The sequence below is a fragment of a genome, unplaced genomic scaffold, assembly GCF_019419815.1.
Source record: "Pyrus x bretschneideri cultivar Hongxiangsu unplaced genomic scaffold, Pyrus_bretschneideri_v1 Contig37, whole genome shotgun sequence".
Lineage (NCBI taxonomy): Eukaryota > Viridiplantae > Streptophyta > Magnoliopsida > Rosales > Rosaceae > Pyrus > Pyrus x bretschneideri.
The window spans coordinates 4,377,722-4,402,806 of NW_025999690.1; the positions used below are offsets into that span (position 1 = coordinate 4,377,722).

At 38.1% G+C, this 25,085-nt stretch overlaps 4 protein-coding genes and 1 pseudogene across 6 annotated transcripts; 4 read left to right on the top strand and 1 right to left on the bottom strand.

Moving 5' to 3' along the window:
- The first annotated feature begins 2,369 nt into the window (after window positions 1-2,369).
- On the top strand, window positions 2,370-4,368 carry LOC103931758 (annotated as a pseudogene).
- Window positions 4,369-7,821: 3,453 nt separating this feature from the next.
- Window positions 7,822-12,842, top strand: LOC103931743 (actin-related protein 2/3 complex subunit 1A). Of its 3 annotated transcripts, XM_009341263.3 has the most exons (15): window positions 7,824-8,093; window positions 8,651-8,736; window positions 9,363-9,439; window positions 9,530-9,624; window positions 9,733-9,802; window positions 9,959-10,028; window positions 10,593-10,666; window positions 10,767-10,809; window positions 11,222-11,303; window positions 11,453-11,541; window positions 11,629-11,714; window positions 11,790-11,853; window positions 12,027-12,133; window positions 12,288-12,346; window positions 12,450-12,842. In XM_009341263.3, the coding sequence occupies exons 1-15, from the start codon at window positions 8,024-8,026 to the stop codon at window positions 12,512-12,514; spliced, it is 1,137 nt and encodes a 378-aa protein (XP_009339538.1). In that variant the 5' UTR covers window positions 7,824-8,023; the 3' UTR covers window positions 12,515-12,842. The 3 variants fall into 3 exon arrangements, with proteins under 3 accessions (XP_048448064.1, XP_009339538.1, XP_048448065.1); XM_048592107.1 differs by lacking the exon at window positions 12,450-12,842 and having other exon boundaries at window positions 7,822-8,093; window positions 12,259-12,338; XM_048592108.1 differs by lacking the exon at window positions 7,824-8,093 and having other exon boundaries at window positions 8,666-8,736; window positions 9,243-9,439.
- A 559-nt stretch (window positions 12,843-13,401) lies between these two features.
- On the top strand, window positions 13,402-17,801 carry LOC103931745 (glutamyl-tRNA(Gln) amidotransferase subunit A, chloroplastic/mitochondrial-like). The gene is made up of 10 exons (XM_009341264.3): window positions 13,402-13,965; window positions 14,292-14,603; window positions 14,766-14,945; window positions 15,064-15,158; window positions 15,375-15,450; window positions 15,604-15,681; window positions 16,421-16,514; window positions 16,597-16,646; window positions 17,231-17,344; window positions 17,514-17,801. Exons 1-10 carry the CDS (start codon window positions 13,402-13,404, stop codon window positions 17,604-17,606), a joined length of 1,656 nt encoding a protein of 551 aa, XP_009339539.1. The 3' UTR covers window positions 17,607-17,801.
- Window positions 17,802-18,718: 917 nt separating this feature from the next.
- LOC103931746 lies at window positions 18,719-21,298 on the top strand. The gene is made up of 8 exons (XM_009341265.3): window positions 18,719-18,882; window positions 19,490-19,711; window positions 19,798-19,935; window positions 20,123-20,201; window positions 20,294-20,359; window positions 20,430-20,502; window positions 20,757-20,813; window positions 20,911-21,298. Exons 2-8 carry the CDS (start codon window positions 19,523-19,525, stop codon window positions 21,002-21,004), a joined length of 696 nt encoding a protein of 231 aa, XP_009339540.1. The 5' UTR covers window positions 18,719-18,882; window positions 19,490-19,522; the 3' UTR covers window positions 21,005-21,298.
- Window positions 21,299-22,081: 783 nt separating this feature from the next.
- LOC103931747 (V-type proton ATPase subunit D) lies at window positions 22,082-24,633 on the bottom strand. Its single transcript, XM_009341266.3, has 2 exons — window positions 24,359-24,633; window positions 22,082-23,078 (listed from the first exon to the last, which is right to left on the bottom strand). Exon 2 carries the CDS (start codon window positions 23,064-23,066, stop codon window positions 22,287-22,289), a length of 780 nt encoding a protein of 259 aa, XP_009339541.1. The 5' UTR covers window positions 23,067-23,078; window positions 24,359-24,633; the 3' UTR covers window positions 22,082-22,286.
- Between the last annotated feature and the right edge of the window lie 452 nt (window positions 24,634-25,085).

Consider the following 25,085-nt stretch of genomic DNA (forward strand, 5'->3'; position numbering starts at 1 on the left):
ATCATATTCATTCTATCATTGAAATGGCGTTACAACGAATATATCTTGACATATTTTTAGTCCAAACATATCAAACTTTAACCTATGTAAATATAAACGAAGAATAGTTACCAAACAATATACAAGAGCGATATGTGAATGAATGTCTTGTGAAAAGCCAAGCTATTAATTGGCATCGTGAGTAACGCTTACTGTCTCAATTTCGTGCTTCTCTTTAGGCCTATGTGCTGCAAGAGAGAGGGAGTGTATTGTAATTGGTTAATCCAGTCTTGGGTTCAGAATACTCTTCGGAAGAGACAATGGTGATGCTAAACGTTGCTCTTTTGTGCACCAATGCATCTTCCACTCTTAGGCCTACAATGACCAAAGTAGTGAGCATGCTCGAAGGTTCAAGACCGGCTTTCAAATCCCGGGTTTCAGCCGTCAATTCCAAGTTTAGGGCCATTGGAAATCACTTCAGGCAATATATCCAAGTTAGGCTCAGAGCATGTCAACCAACGGCTTGAAAATTGATACCTTTAGTTCACGCATTGAAGCAGGAGAGAGATAGCAAATGTCTTGAGAGTTGGATCATTGACTTCATTTAAATAATCCTAGCAGAGAGCACACACTTTGTGTGTGTGAACAACCGCCCACTTCCTCCCATATTCACCCCAAGCTCAACCGCTTCAGTTCATTCAAACTATCCAAAAAAAACGTCATGATTTCACTTACATGTATGAAAAATGATGGTGGGACAATTTCTCTTAATAAGTGCATTTTTTTACGTTATGTAAATATTTTGATACAAAATTACCATTTTGCCTTTCTTATGTAATATTGTGTATCAAAAGTGAGGGCAAAATAGGAAAAATGGGGATATAATTGTCATTTTGTCAAAAGGTACAAAATTACTATTTTTCTCCCCTCGTGTCAACATTGTGTATTCAAAAGTGAGGGCAAATTTAGGAAAAAAAGGGGGCAAAAAGTTGACAAGCCCTCTTAATAATATATAATATACTAGCATATGGGCACACACAAAGTGTATGAGAAATTTTTTTATTTTTGTCTTTGAAATAGAAGGAGAGAGGAAGAGAGTGATAGAGAATAGGGGTGGGCAAACAAGTCTTGGACCTATGGGTCGGGGCGGGTCCAAAAATTCAAAACACAAAACGGGGTGGGGCAGGGCTTGTCTACGAAATTAGCGGGGCGGGATGGGTCCAAAAATAAGGAGGAACGAGCCCCTGGCCCAGCCCGCTTGTAGCATGGGATAATGGATTGGATTAAAGCCATGCCGTGGACCTCGACTTACAAGGTCACCCACCTAATTGGACAAGATTTGGGAGGCCCTCAAGTAGGTCTCGGGAACCAATATAACTTTACAAGGTCTCAGAGCATTTTTATATGATTTAATTAAATCCAATTCTCCAACATTTTTATCCCTTCATCTCAGAGACTTCCATCAATCTCCTACGAGCAGCTGAGCTTGAGTCGAGTTCTCGACATCAATTATCCAAACCATTACCGCCTCATGACCACCACGAATGCGTTGCCCTCGAGCTCTTGCTGAAGTCCCTGGACCATCAGATCTTGGCTGTTGACCACCTAATATGGTCCGAGTCGGCCGATTTCGCGCATTCTTAACTCAATCAACTACCTCATCACCACGATCCAGGACTGGGATCTTTTAGAAAATGTGCCATAAAGAAAAAAATTTCTGAAAGAAATTTGAGTAGGTCACACACATAAAGAACTTTGAATATCTAATCTCAAATTTCTGGTATGATCTGATTGACCGACTAGAGCAACTCTTACTCTAAATAGAATCAGTGCGAGATCGGGTCAATACTAAAATATGTAGCCATATATTTTCGTGAAAAGTTTCTTACAAATGACGCGGTCAGACACCTCTCTTCAAATCTTTTCCCAAAATCAAAATTCAGCCAGAGAAAGGATAACACAGATACTAATGCACAACATGCAAACCACGTCGAGCCAGCTATCACATTAGCCATGAATCCATGACTTGACGCTCTTTGTTATGGCTTCATCAATTTATTAACCCTCATTAATTAAGCTTAAATATATCTCTTAAGAAAATTGTGGAAGGCAGTGACAGTTTTATAACTCCCCCCACCACTCTCTACACGTTTTGGTCCCAAAACCTCCATTGATTTCGAGTCCAATCATTCATTAAGAAAACTCAAATTAAAATTAAATTATTTAATTTTCAATTATTTTCCATAATTTAAAACACAGAAACTCTCCCATCAACTACATCTTTAAATTAATAAACCCACCAATCTTTTTCTTTACCATTATTTCTTATTTATCTATTTAAATCCACATCACACTGCCTAAAAAAAATCCAAATAATTCAATCGGTCTTCTGGTTCTCCCAATCCTCCATTAATTCTAAAATTTATTTAATTTTTTTTTAAAGCAATTCTTGAATTCCATATGGGTGCATTTGGCATTGCCATTGCACTTCTAGTACTACCAACAATTTTAGAAAACCAAATTGTATGCGGGAAGCAAATCATTTACTGGTTGAAGAAGTGTGATATTTACCAAGGAGGATGGGTTTATGACCCTAATTCTTACCCTCTTTACGATTCTAGTCTTTGCCCCTTCTTAGATCATGCTTTCGATTGCCAGAAAAATGGTCGAGCCGACGAACTCTATCTCAAATATCGATGGCAACCCTATTCATGTAATTTACCAACGTACGTAAGATAAAGGAGAAAGAAAGTTTCGAATTATGATTCTCGGTGTAGGGTTAAGTGCTCGTTACATTTGATTTCTTTTCATCAACTATATCTAAATGCATATGATTAAATTAGTTTTGAATTGGATTAGGTTTGATGGTGAAGATTTCTTGGAGAGATTTAGAGATAAACGCATCATGTTCGTTGGAGACTCGTTAAGTTTGAACCAATGGCGATCGCTCACGTGCATGATTCATGCAACTTGACCTCAGTCCGGTTATACCATCAAGAGGATAGGCGGAAGCTCTACGTTCACATCGAAGGTAATAATCTTTAATTTAGTCATTTAATTTGGAGTAATTCGTAGCTAAATTAAATAATTGATTAATTATATATGATTTTGCAGAATCACAATGTTTCTTTGATGCTAGCACGCAACGCATTTCTGGTTCGCATTGATCAACATAGATATGGTAGGGTTTTGAAACTCGACTCTATCGACCCTAAGGATGGGAAATTATGGAAAGAATATGATGTTTTGATCTTCAACACTTGGCATTGGTGGCTCCACGCTAGAAGGAAACAACCGTAAGATACAATCACAGTTTTGGTGGTTTAAATTCATGCATTCATGATATCTTGCGTTATATTTTTGAATCGATGACGTATAACTTTAGCGGTAGAGCACTTTATTTACAGTATATAAGCGAGGGATATTAGGGCTAGAGTATGCATAAAAGCATATGGTTGTGTAATCTTTGTTTGCATGGCATGCAGGTGGGATTTTATTCAAGATGGAAAGACTTTACATCGAGATATGAATCGTCTTGTTGCTTATGAGAAAGCTTTGAAAACTTGGGCTCGTTGGGTGGACAAAAATGTTGATACTAAGAAAACCAAAGTCTTCTTCCAGAGTATTTCACCGAGTCATTGGAAGTAAGTTTAAAACTGTTTAAGTTTTGAGTTATACAAGGTGGAAACCTTCCCTCCTATCAAAAGCATATCAATTCTCTTTTGTTTACGATATATTAAAATTAAAGTCCCCTTCAAAATTAAAAATAATTGACGGGTTGATATACAGAGTAATGCTCCACACACCAGTGTTACATTATTCATTGTACATCAAACATTGTGACAACCTATCATTTTCTCAAATCTAGGTTCGCTCTTAATCTTAATTAATATTTTTAACAAGTAAAATGTTAACTTATATAAATACATCGTTTGGCGAATATACTTGTATGAAAATTTGATACCTTGTGTACTTGTGTTAATCAACTTGTTCCTAATTAAAATGAATGGTATTAATTTTGTGATTAACATTAGTGCAAGTCATTGGGAGTACCCAGAGGGGAGGAACTGCACAGCAGAAAGAAAGCCACTAGTAGTAGCATACCCAAGAAGCAAACACCTAGCAGAAGTGATTGTGGAAAAAGTGCTTAGTGACATGTCGAAGCCAGTGGCTTTGCTTAACGTGACAGGGCTATCACAGCTAAGGAAAGACGGTCACCCATCTATATATGGCAATGGAGCACACCTTGGCATGGACTGTAGCCATTGGTGCCTCCCTGGAGTTCCTGACACATGGAACCAGCTGCTGTACACTGAGCTCATTCGAAATTAAAATAAATATTGATTAATTACTTTGCATTTTCATATATAATAAAAGTGGTTCGATGTTAATTGTAACACTAATATGTTTTTAAATCTTTGGTAATTGTTGCAATGATCAGGTTAATTGATTAGGATTTCTTATATAAAACGGATACACCGTCACGTGGCATCTCAGTCTAATGTTACATTGTCAGGTAAAGAAAAACTTCAATAAAAGTCAATGACAATGCATTATTGAACAAGAAATGTCACGAGAATCCATTTAATCATGTATGTTAGACAAGACCTAGACTTGATCATTTGGGTGAATGAACTATCTAGATGAGCACAAGACATAGAATAAGACCACTTAGATCAGAATAGCATTCACAAAAATGTTCTAACATAGAGTTAAATCGAACATTAAAGGGATTAGTTGACAACAGTATAAAGGATTAAATGTAGGTTTAAAGCGGGCACATAGTCATAGACCTTAGATTCGTGCACGACATTAGATATAAAATAAAGTTACATGCGTGTTTTAGCTTGGGCCAAAATCATATTCATTCTATCATTGAAATGTCGTTACAATGAATATATCTTGACATATTTTTAGTCCGAACATATCAAATTTTAACCTATATAAATATAAACGAAGAATAGTTACTGAACAATATACAAGAGCGATATGTGAATGAATGTCTTGCGAAAAGCCAAGCTATTAATTGGCACCGTGAGTGACGCTTACTGTCTTAATTTCGTGCTTCTCTTTAGGCCTATGTGCCTGCCTGCAAGAGAAAGTGAATGTGTTCTAGTTGGTTAATCCAATCTTGGATTCAGAATACTCATCGGAAGAGAAAATGGTAATGCTAAGTGTTGCTCTCTTGTGCACCAATGCATTGCCCATTCTTAGGCCTACAATGACCCAAGTAGTGAGCATGCTCGAAGGTTCAAGACTGGCTATCGGATCCTGGGTTTTCAATCGTCAATTCCATGTTCAGGGCCATCGAAAATCACTGTAGGCAATATATCCAAGTTGTGCTCAGTGCATGTCAACCAACAGCTCGAAAACTGATACCTCTAGTTCATGCATTGAAGCAAAAGAGGGAGCAAATCTCTTGAAAGTTGGATCATTGACTCCATTTAAATAATCCTAGTAGAGAGTACACACTTTGTGTGTGTGTGAACAACCGCCCACATTCTCCTCAAGTTCGATCGCTTCAGTTCATTCAAACTATCCAAAAAACATCATGATTTCACTTGCCTGTATGAAAAAATGATGGTGGGACAATTTCTCTTAATAAGTGCATATTTTTATCTTATGTAAATATTTTGATCTTCGACATTACCATTTTGTCATTCTTATGTAAATATTGTGTATCAAAAGTGAGGGCAAAATAGGAAAAATGGGGATATAATTGTCATTTTGTCAAAAGGTACAAACTTACTATTTTGCCCTCCTCGTGTCAAATTTGTGTATTCAAAAGTGAGGGAAAAATTAGAAAAAAGGGGCAAAATGTTGACAAGCCCTTTTAATAATATATAATATACTAGCATACGGGCACACACGAAGTGTATGAGAAAATTTTTTATTTTTGTCTTTGAAATAGAAGGAGAGAGGAAGAAAGTGATAGGGAACATGGGTGGGCAAACAGGTCCTGGACCCGAGAGTCGAGGCAGGTACGGGACGGGTCCAAAAATTGAAAACACAAAACGGGGTGGGGCGGGGGCGGGTCTAAGAAATTAGCGGGGAAGGGCGGGTCCAAAAATAAGGAGGAAAGGGCCCCTAGCCTGACCCATTTGTAGCATTGGATAATGGATTAGATTAAAGCCACGCCATGGGCCTCGACTTACAAGGTCGCCCACCAAATTGGACCAGATTTGGAAGGCCCTCAAGAAGGTCTCTGGAACCAATATAACTTCACAAGGTCTCAGAGCATTTTTATATGATTTAATTAAATCCAACTTGCCAACATTTTTATCCCTTGATCTTAGAGACTTTCATCAATCTCCCATTTTCCATTCATTCACAATTGAGCAGTTGAGCTTGAGTCAAGTTCTCGATAGCAGTTACCCAGACCATCACCGCCTCATGACCACCATGATTGCGCTGGCCTTGAGCTCTTGCTTAAGTCCCTGGACTGTTAGATCTCGGCCGTTCCCCACCCAATATGGTCCAACTCGGCCGATTCCGCGCATTCTTAACTCGATCAACTACCTCATCGCCACGATCCAGGATTGGGATAGGCTTCCATGGCCGATGACTAGTCCGTCGGCGTTGCGCATATGGGTTTCTTATGGAGCAGGCCACTCTTCCTCTCCCTGACTCATCTTTTCCTTTCTCCTTGATCTTCTTTTATAGGTTTTTTTTTATTTTTATGGTTTTGATTTTGTGTTGGTTGGGTTTTTTTTTATGGTTCTGATTTGTCATCTTTTCCTCTCTCCCAAACGACTAAGGAAGACGGCTTTAACGGTTTGAGCTGCATCTGGGTTGTCGCGGAGGAAACAGGTTCAACAACTGAGGAAGACGACTTGAACGACGTCGTCCTCTTCTGTGTTGACGGAAAAAAAATGTAATAGGAACCGTGGACTTGCCCTAAACCGACCCGTTTGAAACGAGTCGGGTTAGGTTCGGTTCTAAAACTCTGAAACTTTTTACCCGGCCCGTCCCGACCCATTATATTTTAAAACGGGTAGGGTTTAGTTCCTCCAAATATGGGCCCGGCCCGGCCCATGCCCAACCCTAATAAAGAATGAGTAAAATTAATTAGTAGATATATATATATATATATATATATATATATATATATATATATATAGAATAGATAAGGCCACATATCTATTTTTACTAGTGATTTCACATTTAACTCTGAAGTACTTACCATTCAGTTCACATACACATGGCTGATGGAAGTATTTTGCTACATGCATTCAACACAAATTGATGTTTTTTTTTTTTTAACGTGATATCTGTTATGTTTTTAAATTGTTAACGTAAATTTTAAATACAAATAAACATCAATTGCTTTATATCAAATTAAATTATTAGCTGTGTAAACATCATAATATGTTACACCAAGAAAATATTATAGTTTATCAATTCCATCATCACTTGATTCACACATCTTTCATTATAAGCAAAGCAATCATGGTCCATTCTTTTATTCATTTATTAATTTTTTGGTGACACTACGAAAAACACCTTATTTATATTTGGGACTTTAATATGCCAGTATTTTAGTTTAATAATTCATCATCACGTGATAAACTGAAAAAACACAATGAATGACATATTGAATCTAAATACTAAATATGTCTCTAAATAATTTTCAAACTCTCATTTTCTTCTCTGAAACTATTTTCTCTAACCTTAGGATTCCATAAATTAAAGCAAAATCAATAAACGAAAACAAGGGTGAGAAAATTGCTTTTCTATTTACGTGAGAGTTTTAACTCAATTTATGTTTATCAAACACGTGCCGAGCACGTGCCTGTAATCCCCATCGCCAATTCCAACAAGAGCGAGAAAGAAGAGAGGAATAAAGCCCTGGATCTGATTCCAAAGCTTTCAGATCTCTATCCAAGTTCACACTCAAACAATCACATTCCTCTTTGTTTCCGTACGATTCACAAATCTTGGATAAAAATTGATTGGAACCCAGATTGAATTTTCAGCTGCGGATTTGGAGTTTGGAGAAAAAGCTTCGATTTTTTCTCTCTGCCACTGAGGTAGAATCAAAGAAATGGCGGCGGTGGAAGTTCACAAGTTCGCTAGATGCATTACTTGCCATGCTTGGAGCCGTGATCGCTCCAGTAATTTTTCCCACTCTTTCTTATCCTTCTTATTCTGTTTGGTTGCTCGGAAAATATGGGGTAGACAATAGGAAAACAAGCATTTAGTTTCTTCAAATTGTTTTTTTTTTTCTTTCTGCAATTATGTATTTTAATGCTTTTATGTTTGTGGGTCCGTGCTGGGAAACTGGAAAGCTTAGAGCTTGGAAACAATATAGTTCTTGAGCTAATGTGAAGATTTTGGGCTGAATATTTTGGTTCCATTTTACTATTTGCACTTGGACAAACAGAGGATTGGGGTTGCTTATTGTGCTGTGAAGCTTCTATCTTTTCTTCTTATGCTATATATGTATATATACACGTACATGTACATATATCTTGCTTCTGAAAAGGTATGTTTTAAAGAACTTTGGTAATCAATGACCCAATGGGTATTATTGTCTAGTTTCTGGGCTGTGAAAAAGGGGAAATATTGATGGTGCTTCAGACTATGATGGTTGTGAGCATAGGTTTTAGCTGTGATCAATGTATTTCTGTATTTGCAGTGTTGTAATTTGATAATTCCGATTTTCTTGCAGTGCTGGCATTTTGTCCGAACAACAATGAAGTTCACATCTATGCACTGTTGCAAGGCAAGTGGGAGAAGCTGCATGTTCTTCAGAAGGTACTTGTTCAGACTCATGAGATTGCAAACTTAAAAGTCTAAATCAAATTGTACTATTATGTTTCACTGAAACTATGATGTGAATTTGAGGAAAGATAACTTCCTGAGAAAGTAGAACTTGCAACTTTTGGGTCCCTGAGTTTTCTAGTGTTATTCAAAGGAATTAAAAGGTAGAAAAGCATTGGGGGAAACGAAAAAAAGGTATACATTTGTGGGAATTGATACATGGATTCCCTTTCCATTTCTCTTTAAAATTGTTCTTTCAATTCGGATGTGTGGTCTGTTTTGTTCATCCAAGGTTATGTTTGTAAGGACATGGTTCTTGGCATAGAGGAAGTTATTTGGGTCCTTAGTGGAAGCATTGTGCCTATTTGGTAATTGCTGACCTTTTTCGTATTTTTAACTTTTTTGTTGATGTTTGCTTTCTTAGCTTTGTTGGAAGGATTTATGGTCTACTAACTACCACTTTTCATTGATTGATATATTTCCCTTCATTAATTTTGCAGTCATGCAGTTGATGCACTGGTGGTTGATTCATTTTATTATTGCTTATTCATGCTTAGCTTTCTAACAAAGAGAATGCATGCAAATAATAAAACTTTTTATTGTTTTTCATCATGTCCCAGCATGACCAAATTGTATCTGGGATAGACTGGAGCGCTAGGTCAAACAAAATAGTTACTGCATCTCATGATCGGAATTCGTGAGTACCTTTGTGGTTTGATATATTTTTTAGTTTTGTGTCACATATTGACGGATTAATTCTGTTTCCTGGACTATCAAATCTCTCTAGCTATGTCTGGAATCTAGAAGGGTCGGAGTGGGTACCAACCCTTGTTATCCTTCGGCTAAATCGTGCTGCACTTTGTGTTAAGTGGAGTCCAAGAGGTATGAAGTGCTTCTTTTCCTGATTGCTAATGTAAAAGTAGAATATCCTTCAGTGTTAAAACTTAAATTGTTAAGCAAATCTAATGTGTATGCCTTTCTCTGAACCAGAAAATAAATTTGCTGTTGGAAGTGGGGCAAAAACTGTTTGTATATGCTACTATGAGCAAGAAAATAACTGGTAATTAGCCTGTTACTTGCAGTTCTCTGTTGGGTTTTGTTCAAACTGTAGTGCTTGACTCAATCTGTTGAGTACATTTTAATGAGTAGATTTACCTTGTAATACAAATTGCTGTTTTTCTGGTTAATGGTTGATATTTACATTTTTGTTTTCCAGGTGGGTCAGCAAACTTATCAGAAAAAGGCATGACTCTTCTGTGACAAGTGTTGCTTGGCATCCCAATAATGTGCGTATTTTTCCAGTATCACATTTTGTATCTGATTTTTATTCGCTTTCAAAGCAATTTCATGCATATGCTTTGGGTTTGACCCGGCCACCATGTTCTCCATGAAATTTATTATTTTCTAAAATACTGGTTCCCACTTCCCGGTGCATTGGAGTTTGGGGCATCTGTGTGCACCTGGGGTTGCCCTCCTCCACCCAAAAAGGAGGGAGTTCACAGTTTCATAATTGTCAATGAGTTGTTTTGAGGATGTTAGTTTATTTATTCTTGGATATTTGCTGAAGTTGAATGTCTTCTCCTAAGCTAGGAGTTAGGTTTGAAAAACTCAACTGTATTTTGAGAATTCAACTACTTTAATTATGGTTTTCTCATATTGATGTATTTAATTTGATTATCTGCTTAATCAATTTATCTTGCTCACTTTTCCTTTATGTGAGTAAACTTTGCCTTTACACCTGCTTTCTGCTTTACTGTTGGCAACCGTTTCATTGTCAACGGTTGGTTTTGATGCTGAGTAATTATCCATTTACCGTGATTAAGTGTTCACATTGTGCTCATTTGTTACAGGTTCTTCTTGCAACAGCATCTACAGATGGAAAATGCCGTATATTTTCCACTTTTATTAAGGTCGTCGACGCAAAGTATGTTACGTGTAATTTTAGAACTGTCATTTGTATTTAATTTAATTCTTATGTTAGTTGTCCTATATTATAATCATAATTGCTCATGAAAATTGCCCAGGGAATCAAGAACAGGCCCATTTGCTGATTCAAAATTTGGAGAGGTGCAATATCTTCCCATATAGAAATTGAGTTTCTTGAATGTGTCCATTTATATTCGACTATATAAATATATAAAAAAAATATCTTCCCATACTTGATTTGTTTTTCCTTTTATATAGTTGTTCATAATGGTAAATGTAGAAACGAAGTAATGTTCTAAATATAGAATAAAAAAAGTAGCCACTGACCTATAAAAAAATATATTTCTGTTTTTCGCTTTCCTTCAGCTTCATTTCCCATTATAAACATTGTAATAGTGTTCTAATTCATACCTTGTGGTAAATTTTTTAAGTACCCATAATCAGACTCTGGTTTGCAGAGGTTACCGAGTGGTATCCATTCACACTATTTTCATATTGTTTTTCCCTTTCGGGTGGAAGCAAACCTTACTTGGTTTTCTTTCTGGTGAAACAGCAAATTCTTCAGCTTGATCTCTCATTTTCCTGGTCATTTGGCGTGAGGTGGTCACCGAGTGGCAGTACCTTAGCATATGTAGGTCAGACAAATTTCCCTTCCGCATGTTCTTTACAAAGATAAGAAGTTTTTGGCATAGCATATGTTTATAGCTGATGGGCAGTATTTCAAATTGCCAGGTTGGCAGTATCATTCTCCACTAATTGGTTTCCGGGTTGTGGCATTATGCAGGCCATAATTCTATGATTTACTTCGTTGATGATGTTGGACCTTCTCCTTTGGCTCAGAATGTTGCATTCCGTGATTTGCCTCTCCGTGATGTGGGTCAGCATCCACTCTTGTTAACTTTTTGAGACTCTGAATATCTACTCTACATATAATCAACTAACTTATTACTATCTTTTCAGGTGTTATTTCTTTCTGAAAGATTACTTATAGGTGTGGGATTTGATTGCAATCCAATGGTTTTTGCGGCAGATTTACATGGAATATGGTAAATTCCATTTCCTGATGGCTTTATCCTTTGAAAAGGGAATGCGAAATAATAGCTTTGTTCTTTTCTCTGCAGGCATTTTATCAAATTTCTTGGGGAAAGAAAGACAACATCTTCAGGTCCAAAATATGGTTCACAGGTAAGTACCTGGTTTTCTACGTGCTGTATATGTATGTGTTTATGAACCTGCCAGTGCTATCATTCTATGGTGGTAAACGTGCCGAATGGGATGGCAATGGATCTTGCGTTAAAGAGTTGCTTCATGTCAGCTGGAATGGAGTTTTCTTACTTAATTTTTTTTTGCCCCTACAGTTTTCTGAAGCATTTGGAAAGCTATACGGCCAACAAAAACATGGATTGAACAATGATACAAATGAACATTCAAGATCACGAGGAGGCGTCCATGAGAACTGCATTAAGTACGTCACTGTTGCTTCTCTTTCGTCATTCCTTGGCTAATAGCCCCAATTCCAATTTAAATAACACATAACTGAGAGCAAATTTGGGCCTGTTTTTATATGTTTTATATATGGTTGGAGTTAAGTTCATGACAAACTTTGCTGGCAACTCTAGTTGTATTGTGCCGCTTGGAGAACCAGGGAGTTCTAAAGTAACGCGCTTTAGCACATCAGGTTAGCAAGTCAATGTTAAATTTCATTTTCAATCACTTGTTGTAAGATTTCCTATTTCCTGCCGTAATCTACAACCTCAAGCTCTAAGACCTTGACATTACAGGATTGGATGGAAAAGTTGTTGTGTGGGATATGGAGAACCAAGCAGATTTATCGGAGTATTTGTAATCTGTCACCAATCACCATAGGCAGAAAGAGTCTGTGTAATTGGAAATGTTGTTTGTATATTTCATGTGACAGCAATTGGTAATATTTCTGTACAATCCTAGGACAAAATAAACTGCAAATCATGGTGGTTTTAGTTTTGTATACCTTGTGTATCGCTTCATGTAATGTGTTTACCCCCGCCCCCTCGCCGCACCAATTTTCTCGTGTACTCGGTGGTGAATGGTGATAAAAGAATAGTTCTTTCCATTTGATGCCATCAAGAAAAAAGTGCGTTGTTTATGTTGAAGATTTGAATTGCAATCGAATCAAAAGAGTTATTGAAGTTGAAGTTCTTTAGTGCATGTCTCCATCTCAGTATATACCGGCTCGTGAGACGATTCATGTTTTGTTTCTTGATATTCGCGTTTGGGTTGTAATTGGCTATTCTGCCAAATCCGACCCTACAAATGTATGGTCATTATCAGGCTATGTATGATCTTATGATACCCTAAAATTGTACTCGTCCCCACCAACGTTGTACCCAACCATCACCGCCATTGCTGCCGCCACTTTCTTACCACTAGCTTCTCCACCATGACCGCCTATGCCACTTCACCACCACCATTGCTGCCTCCACTTCCTCACCTCCCCTCCTCCACCACCGTTCCCCACCATTATCGCCGCTGCCGCCACCTACCCAACATTTTTGGCCAGGCAAAATTCTTCACAATATACCAGATTTCCAAAAGTGGTAACAATTCAACGGGTTTTTTACTCTCTTATTTGGGTAAACATTTCAAACAAAAGTAACAGATAAACAGTTGATCATCTCATAAGTTCATAACTCCACTATTTCAGCCATTCATCTCACAAATCACAGTTGCAGAGAAAATCCATTCCATAAAACGATGCTATCAACACTCCAACCACCGCGCTCGCTCTCCCACTTCCGCACAAACCCCACCCTCCTCCTCCGCTACACCTCCCTTAAACCCTTATCTTCCTTATCCTCACAGCCCGTCATCCACTCCACCATCACAGACCAACCCCAATCCCCAAACCCACTCCCCCACTCCCAAATCCTCTCCACCCGCCACTCCCTCCTCTCCCGCCACCTCACCGCCACCCAGCTCGCCGACTCCTTCCTCGCCCGCCTCCGCCTCACCGAGCCCCACCTCCGCTCCTTCCTCCACGTCTCCGACTCCGTTCTCGCCCAAGCACGCGAGCTTGACGAGAAGATTCAGAGGAATGAGGAGTTGGGGCCCTTGGCTGGGGTCCTTGTCGCCGTCAAGGACAATATCTGCACGGCTGAGATGCCCTCCACGGCTGGGTCTCGTGTTTTGGAGGGCTATACGCCGCCGTATGATGCCACTGCCGTCAGGAAGATAAAAGAGCTGGGTGGGATTGTGGTGGGGAAAACCAATTTGGATGAGTTTGGCATGGGTAGCACCACTGAAGGCTCAGCGTTTCAGGTTTTTCTCTCTGGGTTCCTTTTGATCAATCTACTTCGTGGATTCTGTGCATTTTTCATTATTGTCATTAAATTTTGTGGGAATTCATAAAAAGTTTGTAACTTTTGATGGGAGTGAAATTTTAGTTGGATATTAAGGAAGTTAATTCTAGTGTTTCATGGAATTTTTAGAATGTGAGTTACCTTTTGATTGTGGATAGTGAAGCAACTTGGTTGTTGGTATTTGTAAGAGTCAAAGGGAGTGAGGTTGTCGAAATTCGTTTTTTTATGTTTCGCACGCGTAACTGGGGTTGGTTTACTCAGGCGGTGCATCTGTTCATTCATTAGGTGACTGCAAACCCGTGGGACGTGTCTCGGGTGCCAGGAGGGTCATCGGGAGGCTCGGCAGCAGCTGTGTCTGCTAGGCAGTGTATGGTGTCATTGGGGAGTGATACTGGTGGAAGTGTGAGGCAGCCAGCTTCGTTTTGTGGTGTTGTTGGATTGAAGCCTACATATGGGCGTGTCTCAAGATTTGGACTTATGGCGTATGCATCGTCACTTGATGTCATCGGCTGCTTTGGTATGTCTGTGGTTGATGCTGGGATTCTTCTCCATGCAATTTCTGGGCATGATAGACTTGATGCAACTAGCAGCAAGCGTGTAAGAAAATTTTCTACATCTTGATCTTATAAGTCATCTAATCTTGTCATAGTGTATCCTGAATGCGAACTCTGAAAACTTTTGGTCTTTTTATGTGAAGACTAAAACGACTAGTATCACATATTGTTTGCTAGACACATGCATTTAAATTTCTCCTTTCAGGAGGTTCCCAACCTTGAAGCTGAATTTGTTTCCATAAGTTCGCTAGATTCCAAACCTCTTAAAGGATTGAGGATTGGTCTGATCCGGGAAACTCTGGATGATGGTGTTGATACTGGAGTAACTTCTGCAGTTCGTAATGCCGCTTTGCATCTTGAAGAATTAGGATGCTCCGTAACCGAGGTCTACCTTCTATCAATATTTTTTCCTTTAATTGCTCGTATCTGTTCCTTCCCTCATTATGTCATGTGTACCCCGTCTTAGGTCTTGATTCATATATTCTTGAAACATTAACTTGCAGGTCTCATTACCATCTTTTTCACTTGGGTTGCCAGCCTATTACATTCTTGCTTCATCTGAGTCGTCTTCAAACTTATCACGTTATGATGGTGTCAGGTAATTAACCCAGAAGTTTTTTCTGATATATAAGTAAGTTTTTTCATTTGTATATTTAAATGGGAGAAGAGAAATGAGTGGGGTGAAGCTTGTTTAGATCCACTATGAATAAAGATAAGAAGTTATTAAATGTATTCTTAAAACTCTCTCCAGATGGTATATCAGAATGACGAATATGCTCACATTCGTTATTATTTGTTTTTCATCCATATCCAGGTATGGAAACCAAGTTCCTGCTGATGAGTTGAACTCACAATATAAAGATTCCCGAGCCAAGGGTTTTGGTTCTGAGGTACACTATGTATAGGTGGCTGGTTGAAACTTACAACTTTTATGAAGTTTCTATTAGTTGGAACTGCAGTACTCTTGGTCTAGTTTTTTATTTTTGTTTTACAGACTTATAATAGTTGGTAACTTCATTTAATGCTTTTCCTTTTTCTTGCAGGTCAAAAGGAGAATTCTAACGGGAACGTATGCCCTTTCAGCTGGTTATTATGATGCATATTATAAGCGTGCCCAGCAGGTACCATGATGTTGGTGTTAATTTAAAAGGTGGACTTTTGGTGGCAGGAGTTTATCCTATATGTTGTGAATATCGCGTTTAAGAATGGGAACAACGAACAAAACTCGGAAACCGAAAACAAAATAATCAAGATAAATAACACCAAGAATTTACATGGTTCGGCTATGTGCCTAAGTCCACGGGGTAGCAACAACAAACTTTCACAATATCAATAATTAGTACAACGAATAATCTTGCCAAGCCTCTTGGATTAGGACTTGACGAAAAACCTTAAGAACAAGAACAAGAAATACAATCTTGTCTCTTTTCTTTTCTCTCGCACATAATTTTACCTTACAATATTCTTTCACTCTAACTCCTTGAGTAGTATACAACTTATTGTTTTGCTCCATTTCAAAACTAGTGCAATAGCCCCTTTATATAGACATAATTCTTCAGTAAGAAATACTAATCCTAATTGGAATGTAGTTATGGATCCTTCTCCGATTGAGAATTCTAACGGGAAAACCACTCCAATTGGGCAAACCACTGCAATTGGGAAAACAACTTAAATTGTGAAAGCAATTTAATTCTCTAAGAACATAATTCCAACTAGACTTAGGACAACTCATCATGGAGGTGGGAAAATCCAACACTATTATCTATATTTTGGTTACTTCACTATGTTATGTTCTGAGATGCTTAATCCTATGAATTTAGGGTGTTCAAGATGGCCTTAATGATTCTGTTAGTGTTTTAGGTGAGGACTATAATTCAAAAAAGCTTCAAGGCAGCACTAGATGAACATGACATCCTAATTTCACCTGCGGCTCCATCTGCTGCTTATAAGATTGGTATGCCGGTTTCCACAGATGCATACTTATCATATGTTCTATGGTTTTTCAGTAAGTCACCCATTTACTTGTATTTTTTCAGGTGAAAAGAAAAATGATCCGTTAGCAATGTATGCAGGTGACATAATGACTGTAAGAACTTTATCACTTTCTCTGAGTGCCCAAAATTCTTAATTTCTGCTCATTATATGCATATGCATGGGGTGTGTGTTATGTGTGTACTAGGAGTTCTATGATAATTGAGTAATGATGTTGGATATGCATTCATCATTGTAATGATACTTGCCCACGTACCATGTTGTAATCTGCGGGAAAATTGTTCAGATATTGTTTCAGAAAAGAAAAAATGTTGTTGTATTATTAGGGTGTGGCGGAGGATAAGGCCTTTATTTCTTTAGTTAATCCACGCATTTTTGCCACATGCACTTCAACCTGTCCTACATTTCCATTTTGTGCTCTCAATTTTGTTGTCTTTAAAAAGAGTAGATGGTGAAATGTGGTCACCCTTGTTTCTAGAGGTTGTAGTGAGAAGTTTAAAGTGGTTTGAAATCTCATTTTGGGGGCATTTGGTGGCACAAGCTGTTGGTTCTTGTTTCTTTAGCTCTCCGTTGCACTAGTGCTTGTCCTCCTTCAAAACTTTTATCGTCTGTCATGTAGTTTCCACTCATAAGATGACTAAATGACCTCTAACCTGTTCTGCTTGATTCTGTATGCAGGTCAATGTTAACTTGGCAGGTCTACCTGCACTGGTTTTGCCATGTGGATTTGTTGAAGGGGGGTCTGCAGGCCTTCCTGTTGGTCTTCAAATGATCGGTGCAGCATTTGACGAGGTATTGCCTTTCTACCCACCTACTACATTGTGACATGTTGATTTCTGTCAGGAATTAGTACTGGACACTGTACACTGAATGGAGAGTTACCGAATTAATGAAAAATACGGAATTTTAGAGTTGGGTATCTGATTGCTGATACAGGATTTTTCCGGTGTCGATTTTGCAGGGAAAGTTGCTTAAGGTGGGTCATATATTTGAGCAGACTTTGCAGAATTGCAATTTTGTTCCTCCATTGATAGCAGATGAGGTCACATCATAGCTAATCCCCGGATTGATGTCGATCTGCTCAACTGAAAGTTGGTTTTGAAACATGTAATCGATTATTTAGAATTGATCAGAGCCTGACTTGTAACAAGGTTGCAACTTTTGCAAGGCCAACATGGGGGCTGGCTGATTGGATTAACACGTATATTTCATCGAATTAACTTGATAAATATCCCGTTATTCTCGAATACTTTCCCTAACCTCAAATGTTCTAGGGTCAGTCAACCACGTGATTCTCCTACAACAAGTACTTTCAGTTTTATTTAGTACAACGAAGATAAGGGGCGGGGCGATTTCTGCCAAATAGCGCCATGGTCCGGCTGTAATTAGCTATTGAATTCATCATCTAAGGCCATCTCGAACTGAAGGATCCAGAGTGTCAGAGGGTTAAAAAAAGGTCCAAAAACTGTATTTAACCGAGGATTAGGCCAGAGAGCTCGTAGGCCTCAGGGAATCTGAAAGAGTCAAAGGGCTAATCGGCTGATCACTTTCAGCCAATCTGTTGGCTAGCCCAATTTCTTTTTTTTATTTTCTTTTTTATTTTTTTTTTGCCATTGCCCTGCCCACTTTAGGATTTAGGGCTTAGTTTTTTTTTATTTATTTTTTTTTTTTTTATGGCCCCAGCTCACTTTTTGTTTTTATGTCCATCAGCTGTTTTTTGGACTTTTTTTTTTTAATTTGTAATTTTTCCTACACCATTTCTCACCTATTTTTCATTATTTCATACTATTTTACCTTATTTTATTTTAATTCTTTATATTTTATACTATAACCCTTTGACCTTCGATTGGAGATAGTAAGGAATATGGTCATGCACTATTCATTAAAATATTAATTTTTTGAAGGACTAGAGGGCTAAAACGAGCTCTTTGATAAGCCTTCGGTTGGTAATGACCAGTGAGTTCAGTTTGAGGCCGTCTATTTATAAGTAAACGAAGAATGCAACTAGACTGTAGTATCATTTAATAAACAATTATTACGTAATAAAATGAGGATTTGGTGAGTTCCAACCTCCAGGACAAAATTGTGGAGTCCCGCCAGCTAAACTTGGCACGCGCCGCGCACGTTAGCATAAGTTACGCTTTATTACAAAGGATCACCAAAAGGAAAAGCGGATCTCTTCCTGCATATAACGAACGCAGAAACGCAAGCCCGGTGCATATTAGCACACACAAAAATAAATTTAATTTAATAAATATGTTTTTATTCAATTAAAATTAATCCTGTAATTCGCCTCCGTCAAACGACCTCCTTCCGTCTCCGATCACTCGGTGAGTCCCTCTCAAACCAATTTATTTCTCATTTTCTTCTTTTGTTTTGGAAATATTGGGTATGTTCGGATTGAGCTATGGATTTTCGTTGATCATTTTTTTTTTTTTTATTGCCAAATCGTTGATGAATTTGAGTTAGTTGGTTTATTTTTTTTTACTTTATTTTCCAATTTGAATTAAATTAGTAGCTAAAGGTTTGATCTTGGACTGATTCTGTTTTGTTTCTGTAATTCATCGGATATTTTTTATTTTTTTATTTTTTTTATGGATTGTTGAGAAACCTGAGAGGGATTAATGGATTCAGCTGAATCCAATTAGTGGTCAAAGTTGTATGAGTTAAACGTTGATCATCCGGGATAATGATGATAAAGTTCTAATCTTTTGTATTGAATTTGTATATTTGATGATGGTAAATGATAGAATCGGCCATAAGAAAAAATGGGTTTAACTTATAATTTCCAGGATTTCGAGCAACACCCTTTTCGGGTTGCTTGAAATCCTGGAAGTTCAGTTTAGTTGAGTTCTATTTGTTCAATGCAGAATACTAACTACTTCAAGTATTTACGATGACATAAATTTGATTTTTTGCTTAATGTATTGATCTTAGGGAGACTACCGGGTTAGAAAGTGACTGGGCAACATGGATGAGGATTATTCAAGTGATGAAGGGCAAGCAGTAGCACCATCTTTGGTTGATCTGTGCATTAACACGGCAATAGACAATTTGAGGCGCCTTGGAGATGTTGGTGAAACCGATTCTCATCTGCTCAAGAGAATTCTACCACATTGTACGGTGGACCAGTTGATGCATGTAGAGAAGAGTACCAAAGTAAGTTGATCCACATTGTTCTTATTTGAATTTTTTTGTGATCCTTTAGTACAAGTTGTGAAATGTTTTTTAATTAATTCTTGTAGGGTAGAGATTTGACTCCAATTACTGATAAGTTGTGGAAGAAATTCTACGAAAAGGAGTTTGGTACTACAAGGGTGAATGAGGTGATTGAAAGGATGAAGCAAAAGAAAGTCGCGTTCAGATGGAGTCAATTGTATGAGGTGCGTTTCCTACTCTCCTCATGCTGTCTGACCAAATTTGTTTTCTTTTAGTTTCCGTAGTCAAATCCCATTAGTTTAATGTATAGCGTAATTTTTGGTATTTGATGCAGTATTTCTGGATCTGGTTTATGTTTGTTTCTTGTAAGGCAGAAAGGATAAACAATTAATTGTGGGTGATTACATGCAGGCAAAATTGAAGGAAGTTGATATGGCTGAAAATTTAATAGGTGACAAGTTGAAGAGTCGATATCAAGAGGCAAATGCTCGTAAGTTTACCTCCTTAGCGTGTTCTAGCAAACTGAGGAACAGCATACTCATTTCAACGTGATTAACCTTACTGACCATCCAAATTTTGTAGGAAGACAAAGTCGGCAAGTTCAAATTTGCACAAAGGTTCCACCATCAAGCAATAAAAGAAGCTGGGGTAAATTTTTCTGTTCTACATTATTAAATAGGATGCACAACTAACCGTTGTATTTCTGATAACTTTGTAGGCAATGGGCCTGGCTACAATGTTACTGGAAAGAGCAACTTGATGAAGAAAGCGAAACTAGATTTTCTGAAAAGGTAATGGTGTATTTTAGAATGATGCCTGGTATGGCATGTCGGATGCACCTTTGGCTTGTGAAGTGACATTATCCCCTCAAGTTTTCCTTTTACTTTGTTGTTCCAATTTTCTTATATCGTATTAAGCGAATCATTAAGTGGTTTGATACTCATCTCGGAGCCTTTGTTCAAAAATGTTGGGTTCTTGATTAGTCTTGTTGAGATAGACTTTCGAGATATTAACATCTTTCTACCCCTCCCTTTCTTTTGAGCAGTAATGAGGTGAAAAATCTTGCAGCTATGAAGAGAAATGCACTTCAGAAGAGTTACAGGTAAACATTTGGATAAATTGTATGTTCTCTTCCTGTAGTTACATAACCATGTATAGACTCAATTCCCGCCCTGATCACATCTACCTCGTATATACAGTGCTCCTCCCATGAAGAGGCCAGCTGCGTGTTCTGGGAATGCTTCAGCTTCAAGTTCTAAACAAATCAGGCCCCCAAAGCGCCTCCCGTTCTGAATATTGCCCTGTGAGGACAAGGGTGTCAGATGGAATGCTCGGTTGAGTCCTGCAACTCATTGTCCCCTGAAGCATGACACGGCTTCTATGAAACCATGGTGGGTTCAATCTCCTTAGCCTTGGGCGTTTCAGTTGTCGTCGTTTCAACTGTATCAATCAATAAGAATCATTTTTGTTTTTCATTTCTTCGATTTTCTTTCGATCATCATCCATTGTAGTAATATTTCACATCGGTGATACCCGATAATGTTATTGCGCCTTCGTTTTCCCTTGAAGATGTGTATTTTACTTCTATTCTTTTCATCTCCAACTCTCATATCAGTAGCAGCTCAAACACCACCGCTGGTTTAAGATGGAGATTAAGCTGCTCGTTTTTTATTTTTTTATTTTTTCCATTTCAGTTGTCTAAAGAATTTTTTTAGCAATGCCCCTTGAATGGGGGGGATTACTCTATTTTGGTACCTTATTTTGATTTTCTCCTGGACTTTTAATTTGGTTTTGACCCCGAGTATTTTGAATTTTGGCAGTTGGAGCAAATGGGCTGATTTGATATTACCGTGCTTTGAAAAAAAATTGTTTCTGCTGTGCTGTGAGAATAAACTCATTTTTGCTGCTTCATGTTTTCAGTTTTTTTTTTTTTACCCAAAACTGTGAAAATAAGCTATTTTTAAGTGTTTACCAAATACTTTTTTGAGCTCAGGTTTTTTTTATGCTCACTTTTTATAAAAGCACATCAGTACCAAACAAGTACTTAAAAGGTCATAAGTTGAGGGGACATTTATCCCAAAGTCTGAATTTGGTTGGGTCGGATTAGTCGCCACCCCTTTCTGAAGCTTTTCAACATTAGCAGTTCATTTCCAACTACATGAATTAATACTAACTACTACTCCGCATGCGAGAAGTCTAATGTTCGACTCATGGATGTAGATGATGTATATTACCTGTGTTGAGTTCGATATCTAGTTATGATTGGCCCATTGTGTGACTTGTACCAGGAAAAATAAAAGAAAACGAACCTTAATAATTATGATGCAGGGATTAAATAACAACAGTACTAATTAGAATAAACCAGAGATCTTCTAATCAACAAATATTTCAAAACCTTGAACTGATGTAATTTATGTTACAAATAATTCACAATAAATAGAAACATACATGAAGAAAATGGAGCTTTTATTCAGAATATAAGACCGTCGGACTAAATATTAATAGAATTCCGCTGCAGAACGGAGCAGCACGACCAGAATCACACATCCTAAAGCACATAAAACTAGCATCCGAATCAGAAAATGATGTCGTCATCCTTTTCCGCAGACAACAAGTTCTGAGCTGAAGTTAGGGAAATGCCCTTCTTCAGCGATAACTTTTCCGCAACCTGCTCGTTGGCAAAATTCCTGGCAGCTGCCATCTGTCTCTCGATTTCCCTCTTCTTATAACCCTGTATCTTCTTTAACCTGAAGAAATCCTCTCTTTCGAGCTCATCCAACTCCCCCTTGATATAGCTTATCGTGTTCTCCAACCTAGGCTTCACAACATTCTCTAGGGCATTGACACGACGATTTGTGGTCTTGATTGCTTCATCAAGGGTTAAAAATGATGTCTGAAGTGAAGCAAGCTCCACGAGAACCTCAATTGCTTTCACATAAGCAGCACGACAGAGTTGGACCTGTTGTCCGCCTCTTGCCAATCCAGTGAGGTCGTTCTTGGTCTCACCTTCAGTAAAGTATTCGAACTTTGGGAGCTTTACACCAGCAACATTCTCTTGCCTTGATCGAACTTTAATAGAGGCATTGTGGACATTCTCAAGAACAATGTGCTTGATGTTCTCGCCAGCAACATACTTGGCTTCAGTAAGGGCAAAGGAGGAGTTCTTCATCACATCTCCCATGGATTCTTTGGTTGCGACAATATTTTTAAGAATCTGACGGAACTGCACTGTTAAAGCATCGCTCTTCTTCTTGAGGAGAGCGTGACCTCTTGTCGCACCGACAAGGCGAGCTTTCATAACTCCAAGCATTGTAACGGTAGGAACCACATTCAAGCGTTGGCTTTGGCCCGACATGTTTTCAAAGATCTAAACCAAGAATGAAAATACATAATCAGGGTTTAGTATTTAAAAACAAAAAGTTCAGCTTTGCAAATCAACACGTAAGGATACACAACAAGAATATTATCATCAAACTTTCTTAGCTTATAAGGGCAGAATTAACTACAGCAACACAAACAAATCTCTGGACGTCAAATCTATTTTGAAGAACTTAATATTGCTAAAAGATGAAGCAAAACATATAAAAAACGAAAAGCCTTTCACACTCTACTAGGAAAATATACAACTTGTCTTCCCTAGTAACCGTTAAAATGACTTGCATCTTCTTCTTTCAAAGGGTTCCTCACACCTGAAAGGTATTGACCAAGACTTGTTTTGATAGGTTTTGCCTTAAACTGTCTTCGCATTACTTCTACACCTCAATGTCCCATCGTCCTCCAATACATTTACAAAAAAACCTTGGAAAAACTTTAATCTCCTCTAAGAAAAGAATTTATCGAAATTGCAAAATGGCATAACGCCTCCTCTATACAACGGCAGTAAACTAAAGCTTGCTGGGAATGGAAAGCTAGTATCATATGATAAGATTCTTATCACTCAAATTTCTAACGCCTCCTCTATACAACGGCAGTAAACTAAAGCTTGCTGGGAATGGAAAGCTAGTATCATATGATAAGATTCTTATCACTCAAATTTCTACAGCATTACCCCTAATTCTGGAAGAAACTTAACAGATCAAGAAGGAAACAAAACCTAGAGTAACATTCCAGAGAAATAGATCCACCAAAATGTAACTCGAAACTCAAAAGAGCGACCAAACGAGGGCTACACGGAGACAAATCAGTCTAAACGGCTTGAAAACCAAAGCATTCAACACTTAACTGAAACTACAACGAGCTCATTATGCGTGGCAGTAGCTTGCCGAGCAGAGTGTCTAGTGAGGGAATCACAGAAAAAAATCAGAGAGAAGAGAAGGGCTAGAGTGAATTAGAAACTATAAAGCCATCAACCTATGATCAATCAATCCCAATCAACTCAAACTTTCTTCATGATTTGATCACAATCCCCTGATTCTATGTGTACCCAGATGCTACAAATTGAGATCACATTCAAATTTCTGATCTTGCAATACAAAAATTCCAAAATCCAAGACTTGAATTTGGGTTCTGCATTTAATTTTTCAAATTTGTCTCAGCAAACAAACACAATCAAACAATTAAGCACCGTAGATCCAAATCGGAGTAAAAGTAACAAGGAACAATAGAGAACAGGAGGAAAATTGCAAGCATAAAGATCAGAAATTGGACCTGGTGTGATTGACTTCAGCTAATGCCGCCGGACCGGAAATTCGCCGCCGGTGAGTGGAAGAAAGAGAGGTGTACGGAGCGAGCGGCTGATGGATTTTTGGCTGTGCGACGTACGTCTCTGTGTGTGTCTGCGTGCGAAGCTTCTCTTCTCTGATATTAATATCCGGATCCAATTGTATTCGGGTTAATAATGGAGTCCGCTTCCACTTTAACCGGGTTTTGCCAAAAGTGATAGCCCTCTAGAAGTCGGTCTCCCGCTTTGATTAGGAAGTATCCTTGTAAATAGAAGCGTTTGGATTTAATGCTCTGCAAAATCGAGTGTTACGGGTGTTTGGTCCGTAGATTTAAAGAAAAGTTAAAGAATAAGATCAACCACCACGCATTGTTTTAGTAGCGAAATTTGGTTGGGAGTAGTTTCTCGTTGCGGGTTGATAATTTTTGTGCCACGACACCCTCGTCGAAAATCTTATGCTTTTTCAACCAACGAAAAAAAATCAACATTATGTAACATCAAAAAGTAACAATCTACAACATAAAAGCAGTTCATTAACATCGACGCATTTTGTGATAGAGTGGTGCTCGATTACATTTAGTAGTTGGTAAACTTTAATTAGTTACACAACAATTGGTATCCCGGCCTAATTCGAATGCAATGCACGGAGTTGAAGTAGAACTGAAATTTGTAAGGAAACCAAACGTGCATGTTACATTTTCCCGTTGCATTTGC